General features: G+C 55.1%; 2 protein-coding genes across 6 annotated transcripts; both read right to left on the minus strand.

The window, feature by feature from the left end:
- Positions 1 to 325: 325 nt before the first annotated feature.
- On the minus strand, positions 326 to 6863 carry TRIP6 (thyroid hormone receptor interactor 6). 2 transcript variants are annotated; one of them, XM_010377739.2, is made up of 9 exons: positions 6410 to 6856; positions 6032 to 6159; positions 5786 to 5911; positions 5151 to 5522; positions 3641 to 3734; positions 3367 to 3536; positions 2391 to 2569; positions 1041 to 1161; positions 326 to 608 (listed from the first exon to the last, which is right to left on the minus strand). In XM_010377739.2, the coding sequence occupies exons 1-9, from the start codon at positions 6516 to 6518 to the stop codon at positions 477 to 479; spliced, it is 1431 nt and encodes a 476-aa protein (XP_010376041.1). In that variant the 5' UTR covers positions 6519 to 6856; the 3' UTR covers positions 326 to 476. The 2 variants fall into 2 exon arrangements, with proteins under 2 accessions (XP_010376041.1, XP_030788182.1); XM_030932322.1 differs by lacking the exon at positions 1041 to 1161 and having other exon boundaries at positions 6410 to 6863.
- A 138-nt stretch (positions 6864 to 7001) lies between these two features.
- On the minus strand, positions 7002 to 21949 carry SLC12A9 (solute carrier family 12 member 9). 4 transcript variants are annotated; one of them, XM_010377738.2, is made up of 14 exons: positions 21814 to 21939; positions 20265 to 20487; positions 19890 to 20024; positions 18507 to 18638; positions 17152 to 17460; positions 15362 to 15469; positions 15142 to 15253; positions 14238 to 14395; positions 14048 to 14130; positions 13071 to 13195; positions 12729 to 12921; positions 12398 to 12572; positions 11476 to 11622; positions 7002 to 8296 (listed from the first exon to the last, which is right to left on the minus strand). In XM_010377738.2, exons 2-14 carry the CDS (start codon positions 20443 to 20445, stop codon positions 7410 to 7412), a joined length of 2745 nt encoding a protein of 914 aa, XP_010376040.1. In that variant the 5' UTR covers positions 20446 to 20487; positions 21814 to 21939; the 3' UTR covers positions 7002 to 7409. The 4 variants fall into 4 exon arrangements, with proteins under 4 accessions (XP_010376040.1, XP_030788179.1, XP_030788180.1 ...); XM_030932319.1 differs by having other exon boundaries at positions 12398 to 12921; positions 21814 to 21949; XM_030932320.1 differs by having other exon boundaries at positions 12398 to 12921; positions 21165 to 21928.
- Between the last annotated feature and the right edge of the window lie 3965 nt (positions 21950 to 25914).

Genomic DNA, 25914 nt, shown 5'->3' on the forward strand with positions numbered 1-25914 from the left:
CCCAGGAGGCGGAGCTTCCAGTGAGCTGAGATTGCACCACTGTACTCCACCCTGGGTGACAGAGTGAGACTCCATCTCAAAAAAATAAATAATTAGCCAGGCGTGGTGGCAGGCGCCTGCAAACCCTGCTACTCGAGAAGCTGAGGCAAGAGAATCACTTGAACCCGGGAGGCGGAGGTTGCAGTGGGCCGAGATGGCATCACTGCACTCCAGCCTGGGTGACAGAGCCAGACTCCGTCTCAAAAAAAAGAAAAGAAATGCAGGTAGTAACAACTGGGCTTGTAATGGGCTACTGGAGAATCAGATGAGACAGCAGACTTGGAAGTGTTTTGTAAACTCGAGGGATTATTATTTCTTGATTGGAGAAAGAGGAGACAGCATTTGGTGACGAAGTCATACATGTGGATGTCAGGGAGGGTGATCGATCGAAGGATAGGAACTGGAACTGAGAACCCAGCAGGTACTTCTAGGAAGACTCAGCAGTCAGTGGTGACGGTGGCTGAGAGCTCCTGGATGCGCCAAGCGCTGCAGGCCTTGCACAAGATGTGCCCATCCAGCGGGTAGCAGCCCTGACACTCACCCTCAGAGGAGAGCAGCAGCCCACACTCCTGTTGAAAAAGAAGCAACAATTGGCCGGGTGCGGTGGCTCACGCCTGTAATCCCAGCACTTTGAGAAGCCGAGGCAGGCAGATCACAAGGTCAGGAGTTCGAGACGAGCCTGGCCAATATGGTGAAACCCTGTCTCTACTAATACAAAAATCAGCCAGGTGTGGTGGCCAGCACCTGTCATCCCAGCTACTCAGGAGGCTGAGGCAGGAGAATCACCTGAACCCGGGAGGTGGAGGTTGCAGTGAGCCAAGATCGTGTCACTGCACTCCAGCCTGGGCCACAGATCGAGACTGTATCTCAAAAAAAAAAAAAAGAAAGAAAGAAAGAAGCAACAGATTTCCATCAGCCCCAGACCTCTGTGTTCCCCGTCTCATGCTCTACCCAGCACCCCAGACACTGCCAGCCCCTTGCATGTGCTGGGGGCCCCTGACCTCGCACTTGTAACAGCCAATGTGAAAACTGCGATCCAGAGCAACAATTCTCACAGTCTCCTCCTGACCTGGCTCAGGCATTATGGCCCCACCGCACACTGAGCATCTTGGGGCAAACTTCCTGCAGGGGAAGAGAACCAAGAAGGCCATCAAGCCTTGGGGTTGCAGGGCACCAACAATGGAACCCAGAGAAGGTGGGGCACAGGAGGGATTCAGAGAGGCCAGAGATATGACCTTAGGTCTTGCGGAAGGGATGATGTCGAAGAGAATGAGAGAGGCTAGGTGCAGTGGCTCTAGCCTGTAATCCCCCCCCTTTGGGAGGCCAAGGCAGGAGGATCACTTGATGCCAGGCGTTCAAGACCAGCCTAGGCAACACAGCAAGACCTTGTCTTTATTAAAAAACTGAAGAAGGCCGGGAGCGGTGGCTCAAGCCTGTAATCCCAGCACTTTGGGAGGCCGAGACGGGCGGATCACGAGGTCAGGAGATCGAGACCCTCCTGGCTAACACGGTGAAACCCCGTCTCTACTAAAAATACAAAAAACTAGCCGGGCGCAGTGGCGGGCGCCTGTAGTCCCAGCTACTCGGGAGGCTGAGGCGGGAGAATGGCGGGAACCCGGGAGGCGGAGCTTGCAGTGAGCCGAGATTGCGCCACTGCACTCCAGCCTGGGCGACACAGCGAGACTCCGTCTCAAAAAAGAAAAAAAAAAAAAAAAAAACAGAAGAAGACGGTGCAGTGGCTCACGCCTGCAATCCCTGCACTTTGGGTGGCCAAGGCAGGTGGATCGCTTGAGCTCAGGAGTTTGATACCAGCTTGGCCAACATGATGAAACCCTGTCTCTACTAAAAATACAAAAAAAAAAAAAGAAAAAAAAGCTAGCAAGGCGTGGTGGCACACGCCTGTAATCCCAACTACTCGGGAGGCTGAGGCAGGTGAATCACTTGAACCCAGGAGGCAGAGGTTGCAGTGAGCTGAGATCCTGCCACTGCATTCCAGCCTAGGTGACAAAGCGAGACTCCATCTCAAAAAAAAAAAAAAAAGCTGACAAAAAACAAAGAAGAAAACTAGCCAGGCATGGTGGCATGTGCACCTGTAGTCCCAGATACTCAGGAGGCTGGGCGGGGAGGATCACTTGAGCCCAGGAGTTGGAGGCTGCAGTGAGCTATGATCATTTGCCATTGCACTCCAGCCTGGGCAAGAGAGTGAAACTCTTGTCTCTAAAAAATAATAATAACAAAGAATGAAGGAGGGCCAGGGGTGGGAAACAGGAAGAGACAGTCCTGGGGCATGAAGAGATGAAAGAGACAGGAAAGGTCAGACATTGTGAGACTAGGTAGAGCCTGGGCCTGACCTGTGAAAGTCCTCAATGCAGTGGATCTGACTTGTAGCATCCACCGTGAAGGGGATGCCGTCGAGGCCACGGTGACACACCACGCAGGTGAAGCAGCCAGGGTGGTAGGCCTTCCCCATAGCCCGCAGGATCCGGTCCAGGATGGGCTGGGAGCACGTGGCACATTTCTCCAGGGTGGCCTGTTGGGAAGGAAGGCAGGAAGATCTGGGAGCAGGCGGGAGCCATGGCAGCACAACAGGCACCCCAGCAACCCAGCCATCTAATTTCTGCAGCCCCCTGCATGTAATTCGGTGAAAGGCAGACTTGACCAGATCTGAGTTCAGGTCCCAGCACTACACACAGTATTTAACCACTATGAGAAAAACAAGCATCAGGCTGGGTGCAGTGGCTCACGCCTGTAATGCTAGCACTTTAGGAGGACAGAGTGGGTGGACTGCTTGAGGCCAGGAGTTTAAGAACAGCCTGGCCAACGTGGTAAAACCCTGTCTCTACTAAAAATACAAAAATTAGCTGGGTGTGGTGCTGGGCACCTGTAATCCCAACTACTCGGGAGGCTGATGCATGAGAATCACTTGAACCAGGGGAGGCTGAGGTTGCAGTGAGCAGAGATTGTGCCACTGCGCCCCAGCCTGGGCAACAGAGCGAGACTCTGTCTCACATTAAAAAAACAAAGAAAGAAAAAGAGAAACAGGAATCAGTAGTAATACCTGCCTCACAGGGGTGTCGTGGGAATCTAACACATTCTCTTTAACTGTAAGATGCTCCACACTTGTAAGAGCTGCGTCCTTCCCTCCAGCCACCAGTGTTAAGCTACTTGCTTGATACTTGCAGAATTCCTCCCTGTTTGTACATCACTTTCAGTCACCTGGCTTTTAGCACCGTTCCTGCTTTGGGCTTGGATGCTCTAGTTCCCACCTTGGATGGAAGCCCCCTGCATCCAGTAGCTGACTCCCTCCCCACAGCCCCAGCCACTCACCACGTAGCAGCCCTCGCAATACGCCCTCCTCTCCACGGCATAGAAGTGCTGGCCCCGAAGCTGGGCCCGGCATGTAGAACACACAAAGCAGCCCACATGAAAGACGCGATCGAGGGCCACAACCCCAGCCCCATCCCCGACCACATCTTCTCCGCAGCCACCACACTGGCCTGAGGATAAGAAGAGCATCAGTCTTCACAGACCCAGGAAGCCACTGTCGCCTGTCTCCCAGCCTCCCTTCCCACGCCCCACCCGCTCCACAGCCTCAGCTCACCGAAATACTCCCCGCTGGGCGGGTGGTTCATGTCGTGCACCAGCTTCTTTGTCAGCCTGTCCAGCTCATCCTCCGGAGGCTGGCTCAGGGGCACCTGGAAGGTGAGAATCAGGGGCTGGGTCCTACTGTAGTTCCTGATGCTGTAATACCAGGGTCCTCAACCCCTAGGCCATGGCCTGTTAGGAACAGGGCTGCACAGCAGGTGAGCAATGGGCAAGCAAAGCTTCATCTGTATTTACAGCCACTCTCCATCACTTGCATTACCACCTCAGCTCCGCCTCCTCTCAGATCAGCAGGGCATTAGATTCTCATAAGTGTGAACGCTATTGTGAACTGTGCGTTCGAGGGATGCAGCTTGCGAGCTCCTTATAAGAATCTAATGCCTGATGATCTGTCAGTGTCTCCCATCACCCCCAGATGGGACCGCCTAGTTGCAGGAAAACAAGTTCAGGGCTCCCACTGATCCTGCATGATGATGAGTTGTATAATTGTTTCATTATATATTACAATGTAATATATTACATTGTAATATATTACATTGTTATATGTTACATTGTAATATATAACAAAACAATTATATATATTGTATATTCTATTATTATTATAACAGAAATAAAGTGCACAATGAATGTAATGTGCTTGAATCATCCCGAAACTATCCCCCTCCCATCCATCGCCCTCCCCAGTCCATGGAAAAATTGTCTTCCCCAAAACTGGTCCCTGGTACCAAAAAGACTGGGGACTGCTGTAATGTCCCTGAAGGTGGCCAGGCAATTCCAGCTAGAAAGCTCATCTGAGAACATCTCAGCCCAGGGGCCTGTGAGCAGTTCTTTTTGTTTTTTTGAAACGGCTGGAGTGCCCAGGCTGGAGTGCAATGGCGCGATCTCAGCTCACTGCAACCTCCACCTCCCAGGTTCAAGCGATTCTCCTGCCTCAACCTCCCGAGTAGCTGGAATTACAGGCACGCCCCACCATGCCTGGCTAATTTTGTATTTTTAGTAGAGACGAGGTTTCTCCATGTTTGTCAGGCTGGTCTCAAACTCGCGACCTCAGGTGATCCACCCACCTCAGCCTCCCAAAGTGCTGGGCTTACAGGTGTGAGCCACTGTGCCTGGCCCCAGTGAGCAGTTCTATCCTGCTCCCCCATACCACGGCCCCGCCCTTACCTGTTCCACATCCCAGACCTCTGACTCTGCTCCAAAACCAGCCCCTTAGCCAGGTGTGGTGGCTCACCCCGTCACTACTAAAAATACAAAAATTAGCCGATCGTGGCGGCGCATGCCTGTAATCCCAGCTACGCGGGAGACTGAGGCAGGAGGATCACTTGAACCCGGGAGGCAGAGGTTGCAGTGAGCGAAGATGGCACCACCGCACCCCAGCCTGGGCAAACAAGAGCAAAACTCTGTCTCAAAAAAAAAAAAAACCAGCCCCCTAAAACACCACCAGCCATCCCACCCAATCAGTGTCCCATTGCCTGTAGGACCCGAAATCCCAGTTCCCCAGGGCTTACCTGGAGCCCATGCTCGCCTCCTCTTCCTCCTCCTGCAGGGCCAGAGACCCCAGCAGCTTCCTCTTTGGCCCCTGGCCCTGGCTCTCTCTGGGTCCTATAGCCAGGCCCCCAGACTTCACCTCGGCCTGGGAGAGGAAAATGGGGACCCGGGAGGGGCCCAGAGGCCTGAGAGGCTCCCCGCCTGGGTGGACCGCAGCCCCTCACTGGCTGTGCCACCTTCACTTGTACGGGGAAGGCCGGACCAGCTGGGGTGCTGGCAGTAGCATAGGAGGCTGGAGTGGGGCCCCCATAGGGAGACGCTGGGAGCGGCGAGGCTGGGTTCGGCTTCAGGGAGCCTGTGCGGTAGGCAGGAGGTGGTGGGGGCTCGTATGCCTAAGGAGAAACGCAGGCCAGAAGCTGTAATCAAGGCCCCCACTTCCAGGACCCACATTTGTGGAAATGACCCTGGGTGTGGGGAAGCACAGGCTTTTGCATTTGGCAAGGTCCCGTCCTTAAGTGGCTGACATGTTGGTACTTGCAGCCATGCTTCCTCCATGCTGAGGTGCACATCACACACATGAGGGGGGGGTGTCGGGCTGGGTCTGAGAGTCCAGAGAAGGGGGCAGGGTGCCAATGGGGAGGAGGGGCAGAGTCACCTGTCGCTCTGGTCGCCGTGGCACATGACCCCGACCCCCATTCAGCTCGGCCAGCGTGCTGCTCAGCAAGTCTATCTCGGCATCCAGGCTTCCGGGGTGAAGGCCCCCCCTGTCTGCAAGGAGCCCCTGAGGATGGAGCCAGAGCAGGGAAGAATGCAAATCACCATAGGCCTTCTCCTGTCCTGGGTCCCCCAGACTCAGTTCTAGGGGAGGCCGCACATCCCACCCCGAAATCCCAGTTCTCACCTGCGTGCGCTGGAGTACTCCGTGGGACCCCACCCAGGCCGGCCCCCGATCCTCCGGTCCCCCTGGGGCCTGGTAACACTGCTCAGATGGGAGGGGGCAAAAATTGACCCTGGGGTGGGGCTGGAGTGCTGGGTTAAGGGAAGAGAGATCAAAGGTGGGGTGGCGGAGGACAGGAGGGGTGTGCGTTTGGGGAGCTGCCCTCTTCGCCCCTCCTTACCTCCTCCCCCAAAATCTAGGGTCCCAAGAGAGCACAGGCAGCTGTTCCCCCCGGTTTGGGGAAGGGGCAAGAGGAAGCAGGCAGGGCGAGAGGCTGGAGCCGGAGGACAGAGGTGAGCGCCACAGCCGGGTGGCTCTTCTGTCTCACGAGGGCTGCCTTACCTGCTCCATGGGCCGGTGGAGGCCCCGGGGTGCCTCGTGGGATCGCCCTCCCCTGAGGGGCTCTGGCGGGCTCCGGCTGCTTCGGGGGCAGCCAGGTGGGCCCCGACATGGCCTGGAACTGGGGGACTCCAGACAGCGGTCTTGAAGCCCCGGGCCTCTGGCCTTCAACCCCTCTTCCGTCCCGCACCTCGTTTGGGACTCCAGAAAAGAAAACTTTTTCTGTCTTTTTCTTCTTCCTCCCTAATTTTGGGGACGACCACGCCCCCGATGACGTCACCACATTCCTGGGGGAGGGTCACGTGGCCCCCTAGGCCCTAAACTGCCATTTCTCCCCGAGTCGGCCCCCTCCTGCCGAGAGGGGAGGGCTCTCCCGGGGAGCCCGAGTCACTGGGGGCTGCGGGCAGCTAGGGATGGGAGGTGCAGGCCCAGGCCAGCCTCCAAGTCCACGGATGCGTCCAGGCCCCGCGCCCCAGCCCTGCACGTGGCAGCCTCACTGCGGGAGGCTGAAGGCTCCAATCTCCACCCCTTTGCAGAGCTCTCCCTTCCCACCCGCTCCCTCTCAGCTACCCACCAGCACTGCTCAGCCAGCCTGTAGTGTTTTGGTCTTTTATTCATGGTCAGCAGAGTTAGAAAAATAAAACAGAACGAAAACATCACCACCCCAGTGGGCCGGTGAGTCTGGCCAAAATGGGGAAACTGAGGTAGCCCAGAGTCACGGAGGCCTGGCCCCTAGCATCAAGGCACCAGTGAAGGGAGGCTTCGGACTCCCTCCCCTGCACGGTGGGGACAGGCGCCCAGAGTTAGTGTGCTGGAGTGCCTCTGCCAAAGGAGGTGGCATGATCCCCTTCAAACCTCCCCTGGGCTCCACATCCCAAGGGCAAGGCCACGGGACACAGTGCTTTTCTTCTTCTCCTCCTCCTCCTCCTCCTCCTCTTCCTCCTCAGGATCGGGATGGGCCACCTGCCTGGGCCCTCTCTACCCAGCCCTGGGGGCAGGGGCATCAGAGATCAGTGCAGGTGACTGGGGTGACCCCGTGAACCAGCAGTGTGGGGCCCAGGTCTCGGGTTAGAGTCTCCAGTAGCGCCAGGTATCGGGGGTAGCGGGCGGGATCGGCCGGCGGCCGAGGCAAGTACAGGAAGGTGAGGGCTGTGGTGGGGCCCTCGGTATCCCCATCCTCCGGCCCACCCGGCCCTCCTCCTGTGCCGCGCCCCTGCTGGGCCCGAACCAGGGCGTTGGCGCTGCGTGCCAGGGCCTCTGCCTCCACATCTCCCCGCCCACTGTTCACAAAGTCCCCTTCCTCCTCCGCCTCGGGTTCCCCAGCCCCGGCCCCCTCGCCCCACACCACCTCCTGCACCTCAGCCCGGATCCTCAGTTGGCTCAGCAGCGCCCGCAGCCGCCCCTCGGCTGCCCCAGGCGCCTCCCTAGGCCCCAGGCACAGGAAGATCCGGAGCCGGGCGCTGTGCCAAGCGGGCACCATGCCCAAGATGGTTGCCATCTGCAGTAGGAAGAGGCCGCAGACGTCCACGTAGCCGGGCCCTCCCCGGGGCCGCAGCAGGTTGAGGGGCCACACGTCCACGTGGTGCAGCTGAGAAGTGCCCCCAGACCCCCGGCTCAGCCGCTCACGGGGCAAGGCCCCACTGGCCCGGGCCAGCACCACATTCTTGTTCATCTTGAGGGCATCGGCCACCGTGGCCACGTAGTCCTGGGGACTGAGAGCCCGGGGGCTCCCAGGAGCCCGGGGAGGAGGGAACAGGGTACTCAGAGCTGGGGAACTGCCCTCCCTGGTACTGTCTGCAGGCTCAGAGAAAGCCGGGTCCGTCAGGAAATGGTCCTGCGGTGGGGCGTCATCGTAGAAACCCAGGACCAACGTGTTGGGCTTCATGCCACCTGGGGGCAGAGCGGGGAAGGCAGGAACAGACAGGAGTCAGGCTCACAGGCTAAGTTTACACCACGCTCCCACACGCTGACAGCAATGTGTGTCAGCCATAGGTATGACACTCCCACTGTGTACGGGCTCTCACGGCAACATTCTGCACATTTGCATAATGACTTTTCATTTTTCCTAAACACTTTCACATGCATTTATTTTATTATCTCGGTGACTAATCTCCTCCACTTAAACAGGCAAAGTTCGCATTAGGATTCTTGCCACTAATGAGCACTCCAATTCTGCGGAGAGAGTAGGACACTGTCCACTCCCGGCTTCTAGTGGGGCATCTGTTTCACGGTAGGAGATGTGAATTTGACTCAGTTGTGCAAACCAGACACTCTGATCAGCCAAGCTGATGACCTGAATCCCCAGGGTAATAGCGTCCCAGACTCTGCTATGGAAAGATGAGAAAATGGACCAGGCAGGGCGCAGTGGCTCACACCTGTAATCCCAGCATCTTGGGAAGCTGAGGCACATAGATTACCTGAGGTCACGAGTTTGAGACCAGCCTGGCCAATACGGTGAAATGCTCTCTCTACTAAAAATACAAAAATTAGCCAGGCATTGTGGTAGGTGCCTACAATCTCAGCTACTCAGGAGGCTGAAACATGAGAATTGCGTGAAACCGGAAGGTGGAGGTTGCAGTCAGCTGAGATCACACCACTGTACAGAGTGAGACTCCAGCAAGACTCCATCTCAAAAAAAAAAAAAAAAAAAAAAGAACCAGGGCTACCCAGTATGTTTACTGCAGTAAACCCTAACCCTAGTAGAGTTTACTGCAAAACCCTAATCCTGGTGGTTCATTGCATGGTATCCGCTTACCAGGGGCTGTGTCCTGTAGAAAGCACTTTGTATTTTAACTTATTTGAACCTTGAAGTAATGCTATGAGGTAGGTACTATTTAGCTTCCTCTTTTTACTGATAAGGAACCCAAAGCACCAAGCGATGAAGTCACTTGCCCACAGGCTCACGGCTGGTAGGTACCAGGCCAGGTAGGTCAACACAATCTGCCTCCACCCAGCATGAGAGGCCACATTCTGAGCCACCAAGCTGGGCATGTGCCAACCACAATGCTCCAAGTCCCTGCTGACAAGCTCTTGGTTCTTAATTTTTGAACAACCCGTGTGGAACCGGATAATTGCACCCTTGAACCAGGCTGAGTTTACAGGGAGACGCGGAGACCTCTTCCAAGACCCCTTCTCATGAAGCAAACATTGCTCAACCCGTAAGTCAAATTTTCTATGATAGGAGAATCCACCATTTAAAGAAAATACTTTTCCTTTTATTGGAATAGGTTGGTGCAAAAGTAATTGCGGGTTTTTTTCCCCATTAAAATGGCACCCCAGCACTTTGGGAGACGGAGGTGGACAGATCACCTGAGGTCGAAAGTTCGAGATCAGCCCGGGCAATGTGGTGAAACCCCATCTCTACTAAAAATATACAAAAATTAGCCAGACATGCTGGCGTATATCTGCAGTCTCAGCTACTTGGGAGGCTGAGATGGGAGAATCACTTGAACCCGGAAGGCAGAGGTTGCAGTGAGCCGACATCGTGCCACTGCACTCCAGCCTGGGCAACAGAGTGAGACCCTGTCCAAAAAAAAAAAAAGCAAAACCGCAATTGCTTTTGTACCGACCTGGTATCTTCCACAGGAAAACTTTCATGAGCATTGTGGTCTCTGCACAAAAAGTGAAGACCAGGCTCTCAGACGCTCTGTGGGTCAGTGATGCTTGGTGACACCCCAACACATCTCAGCAGGTGTGAACTCCAGCTGATCTTGCAAAATAAACTAGTCATGCCGCCTCCTGAGTATTTCCCAGGGTTCTGATTTACACTGAACTGGGCAAATGTCCAACACTGTTGAACTTTCAGCCAGACTCTGAATAGAGAAGGAAGCACACACTTTGGTGACAGGTGCTGGTCCGGGATTAAGGGAGAAGGCAGTGACGGAGCATAGATAACCCCAGTGGCCTCAGCGCTAAAAGCTGAGAATTCACTGCTCCATCCACAAGCGTCCGCCCCACACAACCTCCGGCATCCTTTGTGGATTCGGGTTGGGGCGGGGCGGGGGAGACATGTTACATCTCCTACATCCCAACACCTTTCAAAGCCTGGCTGAATTACCATCTCTCCGCAGCAACCTTTGCTGGCCATATCAGTGCATAGTGGCTGGCATGCCTTCCTCTGAACGCTGGTGGTTAAAAACCATCTGATTTGATAAGGCAGCTGGAGATTCAAATAATGCTCCATCGTCCCCAAAAATACACTCTTCAGTGCCCATGCCCCAATTTTGGGGTCAGAAAAAAAAAGAAAGAAAGGCCAGGTGCCTGTAATCCCAGCACTTTGGGAGGTCAAAGCAGGTGGGTCACCTGAGGTCAGGAGCTCAAAACCAGCCTGGGCAACATGGTGAAACCCCCATCTCTACTAAAAATACAAAAATTACAGGCGTGGTAGTACACGCCTGTAATCCCAGCTACTCGGAAGGCTGAGACAGAAGAATCACTTGAACCTGGAAGGCGGAGGCTGCAGTGAGCCAAGATCGTGCCACTGCACTCCAGCCTGGGCAAGACAGAGCGAGACTCCGTCTCAAAAAAAAAAAGAAAAAAAGAAAAAAAAAAAAACGCGGCCGGGCGCGGTGGCTCAAGCCTGTAATCCCAGCACTTTGGGAGGCCGAGATGGGCGGATCACGAGGTCAGGAGATCGAGACCATCCTGGCTAATACGGTGAAACCCCGTCTCTACTAAAAAATACAAAAAACTAGCCGGGCGACGAGGCGGGCGCCTGTAGTCCCAGCTACTCGGGAGGCTGAGACAGGAGAATGGCGTGAACCCGGGAGGCGGAGCTTGCAGTGAGCTGAGAGCCGGCCACTGCACTCCAGCCTGGGTGGCAGAGCAAGACTCCGTCTCAAAAAAAAAAAAAAAAAAAAAACGCAACAGCATCACCAGTCCCTAGCATCTCCTACTAGACTTTATCACACACTGTCTGAGGCTATTATCTTTGAGCACTGTCTTATCTGCTCTCGACTATAAGGTCCTTTTGCAGTTTGCAATCTGTAGCTGACTCTCTAGGGGAGGGGAGCGGAGATGTGAAGTGGCCACAGAGGAGGGCCAAGGGCATCCAGGGAGGAGCAGCTCACCGAGGCCGGAGATTCGCAGCAGATGCTGAGCCCCCTGGCGCACGGAGGGTGAGAGAGTTAGATCCACAAAAGCCTTCACCTGGGCCCGGTCCACCAGGCTGAGCCATGCCCCGTACTGCGGCTGCACAGGGTCCGAGGGGAGGGAGTCTACAGAGAAGATAAGGAAAGGAAGGTAGCCAGTGTTGGCCAAACTCAATGTCTCCTCGAGTCCAAATCACAGATGCGCCAAGGCAGGGCTATGGCTGCTTGAAGGGGTCATGGGGAAGGAAATAAAATGGGAAGAGGGGCTGGTGTCATGGCTCATGCCTATAATCCCTGCACTTTGGGAGGCCAAAGTGGGAGGGTTGCTTGAGCCAGGAGTTCCAGACCAGCCTGGGAAACATAAAGAGACCTCATCTCTACAAATTAGCCAGGCCTAGGGGCTCACACCTGTAGTCCCAGCTACTCAGGAGGCCAAGGCAGGAGGATTGCTTGAGCCCAAGAGGTTGAGGCTGCAGTGAACTATGATGGCACCACTGCCCTCCAATCTGGGTGACAGAGCAAGACCTTGTCTCAAAAAAAACAAGGGGAGGGGGACTGGTCATGGTGTCTCATGCCTACAATCCCAGCACTTTGGGAGGCCGAGGTGGGTGGAGCACTTGAGGTCAGGAGTTCAAGACCAGCTTGGCCAACAGGGCGAAACCCCTTCTCTACTAAAAATACAAAAACTAGCTGGGCATGGTGGTGTGTGCCTGTAATCCCAGCTCAGGAGGCTAAGGCAGGAGAATCACTTGAACCTGGGAGGTGGAAGTTGCAGTGAGCCAAGATCATCCCACTGCACTCCAGCCTGGGCAACAGAACGAAGCTCCATCTCAAAAAAAAAAAAAAAAAAGTAGGGGGAAAGAAGGATGGGAGTGAGTGAATGAGTGGGAGGGCAGCTCACCGAGGTCTCCCAGGGTGACGTGGCCCAACACGTAGAGCCCCCCCTTCTTAAGCTGGTTGGCCAACCGCAGCAGAGGCAGGGCGCCCCGGGGGTTCCCCACCAGGAGCAGCAACTGGGGCCGCCAGAACTTGACGTGATCCTTCCGGACATCCAGCCGGAGCAGATACTTACGCACCTGGGTACATGGGTGAGGTGATGGGGAAGTGGCAGGATCAAATACACAGCCCTGTTCAGCGCCTCCTGGACGGGAACACCAACTCCAGCCAAAGAGAGAGGGGGTTATTTGATCACCTCCCATCTCCCCACCACCCCGCCAGCTCCCCGGGGATACCTGGTGGAAAAGCAAGGCCTGGCTGACATAGCCCCAGCTGCTGGGGCCTCCTCGCGCGGTGAGCAGGGCAGCCAGGAGACCCATGAGGAGCAGGGAGCCACCGGCCGCACCAGGGCTGATGAGGAACATCATGAGCAGGCAGGAGGCTACCCCCAGCAGGCAGGTGTGCCAGGAGAACAGGCTGAAGGTGGGGCTGCGGGCATGGAGGGGAGGAGGGACAGAAACTCAGGGCTGGCCGCACCCGAGGCTGCTGTGTCCAACCCCATGCCTGAGCCTGAGTCCTCCCCGTTTTCCTATTCCTTCCTTCTTCTCTCTGGGGACAAAGGCCTCTGAGTCTCTCACCGGAAGTTGGGGGCCGAGGCCCACTCCAGGCTCAGGCAGGACAGGTCCACAGCGGCATAGGCCACCAGGTAGAAGACAGTGACCACGGCAGCCAGCGTGTTCAGCTTCCCGGCCAGGAGCACCAGCTGGGCAGGGGCCAAGAGGCGTGCCATTGATCCAAAGTGCCGGTGTACCCCCAAAATGCCAGTGAACACCAGAGTGCCAGTGTACCCCCAAAGTGTCAATGAGCCCCAGAAAGTGCCAGTGAACCCTGCAAAGCACCAGTGAACCCCCAAAGTGTCAATGAACCCAACCCCCAAAATACTACTAAACCCCAAAAGTGCCAGTGCACCCCCAGTGTCAATGAACCCCGGAAAGTGCCAGTGTACCCCCAAAGTGTCAGTGAACCCCTGGAAAGTACCAGTAAACCATGCAAAATGCCAGCGCACCCCAAAGTGTCAATTAACCCCAGAAAGGGCCAGTGTACCCCAAAGTGTCAATGAACCCTGAAAACTGCCCATGAGCCCTGCAAAGTGCCAGTGTACCCCCAGTGTCAGTGAACCCCAGAAAGGGCCAGTGCACCCCCACAGAGTGCCACCAAACCTCCAAAGTGTCAGTGAACCCCACAAAGTGTTGGTATATCCCACAGAGTGCCAGTGAATCCCCCAAAGTGCTGGGGCACCCCACAAAGTGCCAGTGAACCCTGAAAAATACTAATACACCCCACAGAGTATCAGTGAACCCTGCAAAATGCCCATGTACCCCGAAAAGTGTCAGTGAACCCCCCCAGGGTGCCAATGAACCCTGCAAAGCACTGGGGCAACCTGCAAAGTGCTGGTGAACCCCACAAAGTGCCAGTGAACGCTGCAGAGTGCCAGTGCACCGCCAAGTGCATACACATCTGCCTTTGCATTTGTCTTCCAGCCTGCATCTAACTGCGCCCCCATCCTGCCAGCTGGTGGGGTGAGGGAAAGGGCCCCTTGAAGAAGAAGGCTCACCTGCACCAGGCCCCAAGAATACAGTACAGCCGCCCAGGGGTTTCCGCCCCGGGACACAACCTTGGCCGGCGCCAAGATCACTCCTAGAAAAACAGAATCCACAGCAGACACATCAGCCGGGGCCTAACGGTGATGGACAAACAGACAAGGGAGGGCGTGCTCCGAGCCAGCAAGGAGGCAGAGAACCCACCAAAGAGGTCATCCCGGGCCAGGGCATGGAGGATGCGGGAGGCACCAATGAGCGAGCTCATGGACGCTGAGAGCGCGGTGGCATAGATTCCGATCAACACCAGTGGGGGCCACAGGCTGATGGCGCGGAAGAACCCATAGTCTTCCTGCAGCAGGGTCCTAGGAAGGAGGGAAAGTTGGACACAGATGATCACGCGTCATGGGGTAGGAAAATCTCCAGCCCCGATCTTAAGGATCAGACTCAGATATCAAATGTGCTAATGTGCTAAAGGGATACGCCTGGTATTCATTGGGCGGCCTTGGATTTAATCACTCAGTGGTCATTCCTTTCTCTTTTTTTTAAGAGACAAGGTCTCACTCCAACCCTCAGGCTAAAGTGCAGTGCTGTAATCACAGCTCACCACAGCCTTGACCTCTTGGACTCAAGCAATCCTCCCACCTCAGCCTCCCAAGTAGCCAGGACTACAAGCATTTGCCATCACACCTGCCTAATTTTTGTATTGGGGGGAGGGTCTTGCTATGTTGCTCAGGCTGGTCTGGAACCCCTGGGCTCCAGCAATCCTCCTGCCTTAGCCTCCCAAAGTGCTGGGATTACAGGTGTGAGCCACTGCACCCAGCTGTCATACCTAATGGTATATGCACAAAAGGCCAAATATTTGTGGAAATGCAAACTGGGTAGAAAGCCACTACCCACCCTCACTCGCAAGCTAAGTGCCTACAACAGTACTGGGTCCATGGCAGCTGCTGGCTACAGGTTGTCAATCGCCGGTAGCCACCCTCCCCCTATTTTCCCTCCACTCCAACAAGCTGGGTTTCTGCTCCCCAGTCCCCCAGCCTGTGCTTCCCTTGGTGACCCAGATGCACCAATCTTGTTCGACACTCCACCCCCATCCCTCCCCAGACACCTGTCACAGGTGAAGCTGGAGAGGAAGAAAAGCAGGACATAGACGAAGAAGGTGTAGGCGACAGCGACGATCGTGCCCAGAGGGATCGCCCGGCTGGGGTCCTTCAGCTCCCCTGGAGAGGGGGGAGCAGAGAGAGCGAGGTCAGCCCTCCCACCGTACCCCTGGGTCCCTCACGGTGGCAGCCCCAAACCCCCAGGAGGCAGCAGGCAGGGACTCTCACCTGACATGTTGGCCCCAGCCATGATGCCTGTACAGCCGTTAAAGAGGACAGCAAAGACGCTGGCAAAATTCATCATGGCTCCTGTGGTGTAGTCCTCAGCGTAGCCAGCTAGGAGGGTCGTCCCAGGGAGGAGAGGGCATCAGCATCCCTCTCAGGGATCCAGGCCTCTTAGCCACCCTCTCCGCACATTCCCAGAGTCCCCTTGCCTCCCCTGCACTGCACTCACTAAGACACCAGCCTGCCCCTGCACTGGCCCTGGGTCAGTCAGACACATTGCCAAGTCCCCCTAATGCTCTGATATTCCTCCCTCCAGACCCTAATCCACACTCTTTTATTTATTTATTTATTTATTTATTTATTTATTTATTTAGAGACAGGATCTCACTCTGTCACCCAGGCTGGAGTGCAGTGGCACCATCGTAGCTCACTGCAACCTCTCCCTCCTGAGCTAGAGTGATCCTCCTGCCTCAGTCTTCCAAGTAGCTAGGACTACAGGTGTGCACCATCATGCCCATCTAACTTTTTAATTTTTATTTATTTATTTATTTTGAGACGGAGTCTCGCTCTGTTACCCAGGCCAGAGTACAGTGGTGTGATCTCAACTCACTGCAACCTCTGCCTCCCTGGTTCAAGCGATTCTCCTGCCTCAGCCTCTCAGGCAGCTGGGGTTACAGGTGCCCACCACCACGTCTGGCTAATTTTTGTAACTTTAGTAGAGATGGGGTTTCACCATGTTGGCCAGGCTGATCTCAAACTCCTGGCCTCAGGTGATCCACCCACCTCGACCTCCCAATGTCCTGGGATTACAGACGTGAGCCACCGCACACAGCCTTTTTTTTTTTTTTTTTTTTTTTTGAGACGGAATCTCATTCTGAAGCCAAGGCTGGAGTGCAGTGGTGGTGATCTTAGCTCACTGCAGCCTCTGCCTCCCGGGTTCAAGCGATTCTCATGCCTCAGCCTCCTGAGTAGCTGGGACTACAGGAATGCACCACTGCCCCTGGCTAATTTTTGTATTTTTATTTTATGGTTTTTTGTTTTTTGTTTTTTTTTTTTTGGAGACAGAACCTCGCTCTGTCGCCCAGGCTGGAGTGCAATGGTGCAATCTTGATTCACTGCAACCTCCACCTCCCGGGTTCAAGCAATTCTCCCTCAGCTTCCTGAGTATCTGGGACTACAGGTGCAAGCCAGTGTGCCCAGCTAATTTTTGTATTTTTAGTAGAGACGGGGAGAGGGTTTCACCATGTTGGCCAGACTGGTCTCAAACTCCTGACCTCAGGTGATCTTCCTGCCTCAGCCTCCCAGAATGCTGGGATTACAGATGTGAGCCCCCACACCCAGTCTCCAGCTCCTCCCTGAGATGCTTTCCCTCTCTGTTCCCAGCTCCTGACTGAATCCCCCACCCATCTATCTCAGGCCACCTCCAGCTCCCCGGCTCCTGTCCTCCCCAGCCCGTAATCAGGCCTCCCTCTCTCCACTCCTGGGAAATCCTGATCTGTTAAAGTCATGCTGGGCCTTACTGTGCTATTTAACTGATTCCTAAATGCACGTCTCTCCTCAGCTAGAACACAAGTTCCTCTAAAGCAGGGACTGTTTTGTGGGCTTCCTCCTGCCCCGCCGGCCAAACACATGTTAGACAGGCCTGAATTAAACTGCACTGCTCTGCAGTCCAGACCTCCTGCCCACCATTCCCTCTGACACCTGTGCTCATCCAGAGATTTTTTTAAGGGCCCAGCCCTGACACTTGCCCACCCCTCACCCCGAGATTCCTGCCACGGCAGTGCCCAGCTCACCACCCAAGTTGTCCTTCAGGGTACTGCTGTTGAAGCCGGTGAAGTGGCCAAACCGGGGCGGCAAGGAGGAGCCATTGGGGCCAGGCCTAGGGGTCAAGGGGATGTCCCTCGGCCCCACAGCCACAAAGCTGATGAGCACGGAGGCCAGGGAGCCGGAAACCAGCAGGAATGTGAGGAATGAGGCCCTGGCATAGAGGCCAGCTCCCAGGGTGCAGACCCCACCCACAAGGCCCAGCAGCAGGGAGCCATACAGCAGGTTCCAGCCGTAGCCCTGGGGCAGGACCCGGAGCCCACTGGGCCCTGTGGCATCTGGAAAGAGGTAGGGACAGAGTTAGAAGGCCCGATCCTAAGGCACCCCACCAGCTGGGCATGGTGGGTGGCTCACGCCTATAATTCCAGCACTTTGGGAGGCCGAGGTGGGAGGATCACTTGAGTCCAGGAGTTTAAAACTAGCCTTGGCAACATTGTGAAACCCCAACTCCACAAAAACTGCAAAAATTCGCCAGGCGTGGGGAGGCATGCCTGTAGTCCCAGCTACTGGGAGGTTGAGGTGGCAGAATCGCTTGAGCCAGGGAGGCAGAAGTTGCATTGAGCCAAGATGGTACCACTGTACTCTAACCTGGGTGACAGAGTAAGACCTTGCCTCAAGAAAAAAGAAAAAAAAGGGGGGGGGGGGCAGGGCGCCAGGGCTCACACCTGTAATCCCAACACTTTGGGAGGGCTGAGGCAGGTGGATCACTTGAGGTCAGGAGTTCGAGACTAGCCTGGCCAACATGGTGAAATCCCGTCACTACTGAAAATACAATCCTTAGCCAGGCGTGGGGGTGAGTGCCTGTAATCCCAACTACTCAGGAGGCTGAGGCAGGAGAATCGCTTGAACGCAGGAGGGAAAGGTTGCAGTGAGGGGAGATCGCACCACTGCACTCCAGCCTGGGCAACAAAGCAAGACTCTAACTCAAAAATAAAAAAATAAGAAATAAAAAAAAGAAGGTACCCAGCCCCAACCATGACCCAAAGCAAGATAAGCCCCCCTCTACCCACCTGCTGTCAGACAGACCACCTTCCCCACTTCCCTCTTAGCTCCATCCCAGCATCTTAGCTCTCCCTGGTGGTCTCTGTCAATTTTAAGAATCTTAGCCTGGTCTCTCCGATTAGACGGTTAGCTCCCTGCAGGCAAGGACAATCTCAGGGATGTCCACATCTCCTGCACGATGCTGGCCACACAGCAGAAGCTCCAGAAAGCCAAGGTAATGGTTCAGTCTGCCCCTCTCCTGTAGAGGACCTTCTCCCTCATGATCCCACACTCCCAGACCCTGCAAACCCGCAGCACCACCCAGATCAGACAGAGCACAGACCGGCCCCGAAGACATCAAGCACAGACTCCACCAGTCCCAGCAGGGAGACGGCACAGCCACAGACGTTAGCCAGGTAGAACATGAGCCCAATGCTGCCCCCGACCTCGGGCCCCAATGTGCGGCTGATCATGACTGGAAGTGGAAGCATTAAGGGAAAAGAGACTGAAATGGATGTGAGGAAGTTGCCATAGCTCCAAGCACTTAACCTGAGTGCAGCCAGGCCCCAGCCATGTGGCTTTGCACAAGTCACTCATACCCTCTGAGTGCCAGTTTCTGCATCTGTAAAACAATCACTGCCTAACAGATGAGATTGTTAGACTAGAAATTGGCATTAACGTGTAGGGCAATGTTGATCTCCTTCATTATACGAGCCTGCCTGCTGCACATTTATTAAAACTTGCCCTGCCAGGCCAGGCATAGTGGCTGATGCCTGTAATCCCAGTGTTTTGGGAGGCTGAGACAAGAGGATCACTTGAGGCCAGGAATTCAAGACCAGCCTGGGAAACATAGCAAGATTCCATCTCTACAAAAAATTTAAAAATTAAACAGGGGTGGTGGTTCATGCCTATAGTGCCAGCTACTCAGGAGGCTGAGGCAGGAGGATCACTTGAGCCCAGGAAGTCAAGACCGCAGTGAGCTATGATGGCGTCACTGCACTACAGTCTGGGAGTCAGTGTCTTGCTCTGCTGCCCAGGTTGGAGTGCAGTGATGCAATCTTGGCTCACTGCAACCTCCACCTCTCAGGTTCAAGCGATTCTCGTGCCTCACCCTCCCGAGTAGCTGGAATCACAGGCAAGTGCCAGCATGCCCAACTAATTTTTGTATTTTTAGTGGAGACGGGTTTTCACCATGTTGGCCAGGCTGGTCTTGAACTCCTGGCATCAAGTGATCCGCCCACCTCAGCCTCCCAAAGTGCTGGGATTACAGGTGTGAGCCACTGCACTCAGCATAAAAAAAATTTTTTTTTTTTTTGAGACGGAGTCACGCTCTGTTGCCCAGGCTGGAGTGCAGTGGCACGATCTCGGCTCACTGCAAGCTCTGCCTCCTGGGTTCACACCATTCTCCTACCTCAGCCTCCCGCGTAGCTGGGACTACAGGCGTCCGCCACCATGCCCAGCTAATTTTTTTTTTTTGTACTTTTAGTAGAGACAGGGTTTCACCGTGTTAGCCAGGATGGTCTCGATCTCCTGACCTCGTGATCCACCCGCCTCGGCCTCCCAAAGTGCTGGGATTACAGGCGTGAGCCACCGCGCCCGGGAAAAAATTTTAAGAATGAAAAAAACACTTGTCTCGCCCCTGAGCCAACAAAGGTAACGGCCCCTTCCACACCCTCCCTAGCAGGCAGAACAGCCCAGACCCCAGTCCATCGATGTTGGAGGATACAGTAGGCTCCGCCTCCCTGCACAGCTCCATTGGTGGCGATGGCACAGACAGAGAGGACGGTGAGCGCCAGGATGAAGTAGGCAACCAGCAGCATGGCCAGAGCCTGCAGCAGCCCAGCATGGCCCACCACGAACCCTGAGGCAGGAGCAGCGAGTCAGGTCACAGGGGCTCACACCCCATATCCCCCACCCCCTGGGTCTGCAGAGCTCCAGGGTGGAGCTAAATGCAAGCCCACAGGGGAGCCCCTCCCCAAACCCTTTAGCCAACCACTTCTCTTGGGTCCCCTTCCTACTCTCATCCCAGTCCCATCTCCACCCTCCCCATCATGTCCTCCCACACTACAGTCAGTCCACACCCGCCCCAGAACCCACTCACCAATCCTCAGAAAAACAACTATGCTGAACATGGACAGGACAGTGGGCACCACCACACCCAGGAAGGTGGACAGCTTCCGGGCAGATGCCCCTCCAGGAGCCCCGGCCCCATTGAGAGGGAGGGCAGTCCCCTCCTCCCCCAGGAGTCGGTAGGCCAGCAGAGGCGAGCTCTCGCTGGCCATGGCTGAGCACAGGTAGAGGAAGCTACAAATGGGTTAGGTGACCTGCAAAGGAGATTATGTTGCATCAAAAGCAGCCCCACAGAGCCCATCCACCCCCAAAGACCACTAATCAAACACCCCGAAGCCTCCCCAAAAGAGAGAGTTGCTCTCTACTAAAAATACAAAAATTGGCCGGGCTCAGTGGTTCACGCCTGTAATCCCAGCACTTTGGGAGGCCGAGGTGGGTGGATCACCTGAGATCAGGAGTTCGAGACCACCCTGGTCAACATGGTGAAACCCTGTCTCTACTAAAAATACAAAAATTAGCCACGTGTGGTGGCTCATGCCTATAATCCCAACTACTTGGGAGGTTGAGGCAGGAGAATTGCTTGAACCCAGGAGGCAGAGGTTGCAGTGAGCCAGCATCGCGCCACTGCACTCCAGCCTGGGCAACAGAGTGAGACTGTCTCAAACAAACAAAAAAAATTAGCCAGGCATGCAGGTGCACGCCTGTAATCACAGCTACTTGGGAGGCTGAGGCACAAGAATTGCCTGAGTCCTGGAGGCGTAGGGCTGTAGCGAGCCGAGATCGCGCCACTGCACTCCAGCCTGGGTGACAGAGCGAGACCCTGTCTCAAGAAAAAAACAAAAAAAGACACAACCACAAGGAAACAGGAACGCACCCACACCCCGCTTACCGGCAACTAAAAAGAGCCCATGGGGCTGCAAATGGTACCTACCAGCCACTGCTCCACAAAAAAACTGGTACCCCAAACCTGTCAGGAAGGGATTTAGGGCCACTCCTGGCTCCTGGGGGCCACCCCTTCCCTTATGTTCCTGAGACTAGGGATGGCACCGGTTCTGGAAAGGGGCAAAGGTACTCTGACGGCACAGGCTTCTCCAGCCTCTCCTTCCTTAACTAGCAATGCAAGAGGAAGCAAATCTCCCAAAAGGGAAGTAAGTTGTGGGCAGGACAGCCTTCCCCATCCTCTCCTTCGGTGTCCTGAGCTGCCCCTACCAAGCCCCCCCCCCATGCAATCACCGCACCCAAGAAACTTCCAACTCCTTCAAAACCCCACCCTCCGTCAATCCTCTCCCTCAACCCATCTCAAACCGCCTCCTCCTCCTCGCCTTAGCCTCCCCAGATTCCTCCCATCCACACGAGGTACCCCCCCTACAAACTCTACCAACCCAAACACACCCCTCGACTAGCAAAACAGAAACACAGACCGGCTCCCACAGAGCGACACAAGGTCCCCGGGTCCTCCTACTCCTCCCCCAACCCGGGCTCCTGCCCCTTTGCGCCCGCTGGGGTGCGAAGGAGCCAAGATCTCCTTCTCCCCGGCCAGGTGCACCCCACATCTCGGGGACCGCGGGGCACTCACTCACCCACCCACAGGACGCAGCGCTCGGGGGATCCCCGCGAGCCGGGGGGCTCCGCCTGGGGCGGAGAGCGCACCGGGGCCGGAAAAGACAGCTGCGGCTACCGGGATGCCAGGCCCGGAGCCTGTCCCCACCCCCACCAGCACGCGCGAGCCATTGGTCCCAGTCCTCGGCCCCGCCCCGTGGGCGCGCCCGGGGAAGCCCGACCCTCTCTGCGCTCCCCCAGCCTGCGCGGCTCCAGCTCCACGTGCGCCCGGGGTTGCAACGCAGCCCTGCAGACAAGCGTCTCCGGCCGGGCGTGGGCCGCGGGTCTCGGAGCCTCCATCACTTAGGTGCAAACAATCGTGGCCGCGGGGACCGGACCCCCGTCCGAGCTCCGAGGCGCCGGGAGCAGCCACCCTCCTAAAGGGGGCGTGTGAGGACGGCGGAAGGCGGCAGGGAGGTGGGCAGGGCTGCGACACCTGGGCCAGGGGCGTCACCTGGAACTCCGGCCCGCTTCGTTCGGGGACTTCTGGAGTCCTAGTCCTCCAACCTCTCAAAGCCCTAGAACCTCCACCGGGTTCCAGCCTCGGCCCTGACAGGCTGCGGGGATCCTCTCTTCGCGCCCGATCCAGCTGCGCTCTTCGCTTCGGCCACCGGAGGGAGCCATTGGCCGCCGAGCTGGGCCCAGCGTCGCTTTGCACCATCTGATGCCCGCTTTTGTGCCTCCCTGCACAGTGTTCTCACCTCCAGCAGAAACCCTAGAGCCTGTGAACTCCACTGAGAGCTGAGACTCCTTTTTCACTCTTTACAGATCCCATGAACAGCAGTACCGCCTGCCAACGCGTCCTCGTGTAAAATGGGCATAAACTCGAAACTCCCTCCTAGGGTTGTGAGTTCAGTGAGCTAATAGGTACTTTAGAACAACGCCTAAAGGTTCGATAAATTATCCCTTGCAAATAGCACTGTATTAAATTAGCCACTCTGTGAGGTAGGTACCGCTATTTCAATTTTTCAGATCAGGAAATTGAAGCTTGGAGAGTTTCACATACATTTCTTTCTTTTTTTTTTTTTTTAAATCCAGGGATTATTACACAGGCAGGAGTGCAGTGGCGCGATCTCGGCTCACTGCAACCTCAGCCTTTCCGGCTCAAGCATCGTGCCTCAGCCTCCTGAGTGCCTGGAGCTACACAGACACACACCACCACGCCTGGCTAATTTTTAAATATTTTGTAGAGACCGGGTTTTGCCATGTTGCCCAGGCTTCTCTGGAACTTCTGAACTGAAGCGTGCGCCTGCAGTCCTGGCTACTCAGGAGGCTGAGGCAGGAGGTTCGCTTGAACCTGGGAGGCAGAGGTTGCAGTGAGCTGAGATTGCACCACTGCACTCCAGCCAGGGCAACAGAAAGAGACTCTGTCTCAAAAAAAAAAAAAAAAGTTTTCAGGGTCAGTTGTAACCACTCCCTTGCATACCCTGGCCTGTCACTGTACTCTGCTTCTGTAAATCTCAACCTCCACCTTACCCTGTTACTCTGTGGTTTTGCCTTGGATCTTGTCTTCATCAATGACTGCAGCCCCTCCTCTTCAGTTCACCTCTTCTACTGTGCTTATTAAAGAAAAAAATCTGACTCTTGTTAAAACAGTAAGTCAGATTTATTCAGGACTATTTTGATTGGCACCAAGATGGTGGCGAGGAGCTGGGTGTGGTGGCTCACGCCTGTAATCTCAGCACTTTGGAAGACTGAGGCAGGAGGATCACTTGAGCCCAAGAGCTCCAGACCAGCCTGGGCAATATAGTGGGACCTCATCTCTACAAAATTAAAAAAAGAAAAAATTGGGCCAGGTGCGGTGGTTCACACCTGTAATCCCAGCACTTTCGGAGGCCGACGTGGGCGGATCACGAGGTCAGGAGATTGTGACCATCCTGGCCAACATGGTGAAACCCCGTCTCTACTAAAAATACAAAAATTAGCTGGGCGTGGTGGCACGCACCTGTAATCCCAGCTACTTGGGAGGCTGAGGCAGGAGAATCGCTTTAACACGGGAGGCAGAGGTTGTGGTGAGCTGAGATCGCGCCATGCACTCCAGCCTGGGCAACAAGAGCAAAACTCAGGCCGGGCGCGGTGGCTCAAGCCTGTAATCCCAGCACTTTGGGAGGCCGAGACGGGCAGATCACGAGGTCAGGAGATTGAGACCACCCTGGCTAATACAGTGAAACCCCGTCTCTACTAAAGAATACAAAAAACTAGCTGGGCGATGAGGCGGGCGCCTGTAGTCCCAGCTACTTGGGAGGCGGAGGCAGGAGAATGGCGTAAACCCGGGAGGCGCAGCTTGCAGTGAGCTGAGATCCGGCCACCGCACCCCAGCCTGGGCGACAGAGCCAGACACCGTCTCAAAAAAAAAAAAAAAAAAAAAAAAAGCAAAACTCCATCTCAAAAAACAAAAACAAAGAAGAAAAGAAAACAATTAGCCAGGCATGGTGATGCATGCCTGTTGTCCCAGCTCCTCAGGAGGCTGAAACTGGAAGATCCCTTGAGCCCAGGAGGTTGAGTGAGCTATGATAGTGCCACTGCACTCGAGCCTGGGTGACAGAGTGAGACCCTGTTTCAAACAAACAAAAAAGACTGTGGCAAGGTGTAGTGGCTTGCACCTGTAATCCCAGCACTTTGGGAGGCTGAGGCAGAAGGGTCATTTGAGACCAGGAGTTTGAGACCAGTCTGGGCAACACAGAAGACACTGTCTCTATTTTTTTTTTAATCAGCTGGGCGTGGTGGCACACACCTGTAGTCCCAGCTACTCGGGAGGCTGAGATGGGAAGATGGAGGCTGCGATGAGCTATGATCCTGACTGCACACCCATCTGGGCGATACAGCAAGACCTTACCTCAATAAAAAGAAAGAAAAGGAAGGAAGGAAAGAAGGGAGGGAGGGAGGGAAAGAAGGAGGAAAGGAGGGAGGGAAAATAAGGAGGCTGGGAGTTGTGGCTCATGCCTGTAATCCCAGCACTTTGGGAGGCCAAGGCAGGCGGATCACTTAAGGTCAGGAGTTCAAGACCAGCCTGACCAACATGGGGAAACCCTGTCTCTACTAAAAATACAAAAATTAGCCAGCGTGGTGTCAGGCTTCTATTGTCCCAGCTACTCGGGAGGCTGACATGGGAGAATCACTTGAACCTGGGGTGCAGAGGTTGCAGTGAGCCGAGATCACACTATTGTACTCCAGCCTGGGTGACAGAGCAAGACTCTGTCACAAAAAAAAAAAAAAAAAAAAAAAGGGGAAGGGAAGATGTTAGGGAGGGAGAGAAGGAACACAGTAGAAAGGGGGTAAGATGAATGAAAATTTTAGTCAGTCTCCTCTAGGTCACCCTTTTTTTTTTTTTTGAGACAGAGTCTCCCTCTGTTGCCCAAGGCTGTAGTGTGGTGGCGTGATCTTGGCTCACTGCAACCTCCCCATCCCAGGTTCAACTGTTTCTCCTCCCTCAGCCTTGGAGTAGCTGGGACTACAGGTGTCTGCCACCATGCCTGGTTAGTTTTTGTATTTTTAGCAGAGATGGCGTTTCACCATGTTCTCCAGGCTGGTCTCAAACCCCTGACCTCAGTTGATCCACCAACCTCGGCCTCCCAAAGTGCTGGGATTACAGGCGTGAGCCACTGCGCCGGGCCTGGGTCCTCTTGACTGGGTCTCTCAATGTTGTGTTCCACTCCCTCCACATCCCACTGCCTTGCCAGGTCTGCCTAGCCCAGTTTAGAGTGAATCTGGGAGGCTGAGGCTGCAGTGAGCTGTGATCACACCACTGCACTCCAACCTGGATGACAGAGCAAGACCCCACTAAAAAAAATTTAAAAGACATTTAAGCTAGGTAAGAAAGGAAGTGAAGGCCGGCCCGGTGGCTCACGCCTATAATCCCAGCACTTTGGAAGGCCGAAGCAGGAGGATCACTTGAAGTCAGGAGTTCAAGACTAGCCTGGCCATCATGGTAAAACCCTGTCTCTACTAAAAATACAAAAATTAGCTGGACCTGGTGGTACACGCCTGTAATCCCAGCTACTCGGGAGGCTGAGGCACTCCCACCGAGGTGACAGAGCAAGAGTCTATCTCAAAAAAAAAACTAGCCAAACAAAAAGCTCTCT

The sequence above is a fragment of the Rhinopithecus roxellana genome, chromosome 6, assembly GCF_007565055.1.
Source record: "Rhinopithecus roxellana isolate Shanxi Qingling chromosome 6, ASM756505v1, whole genome shotgun sequence".
Taxonomy (NCBI): Eukaryota; Metazoa; Chordata; class Mammalia; order Primates; family Cercopithecidae; genus Rhinopithecus; species Rhinopithecus roxellana.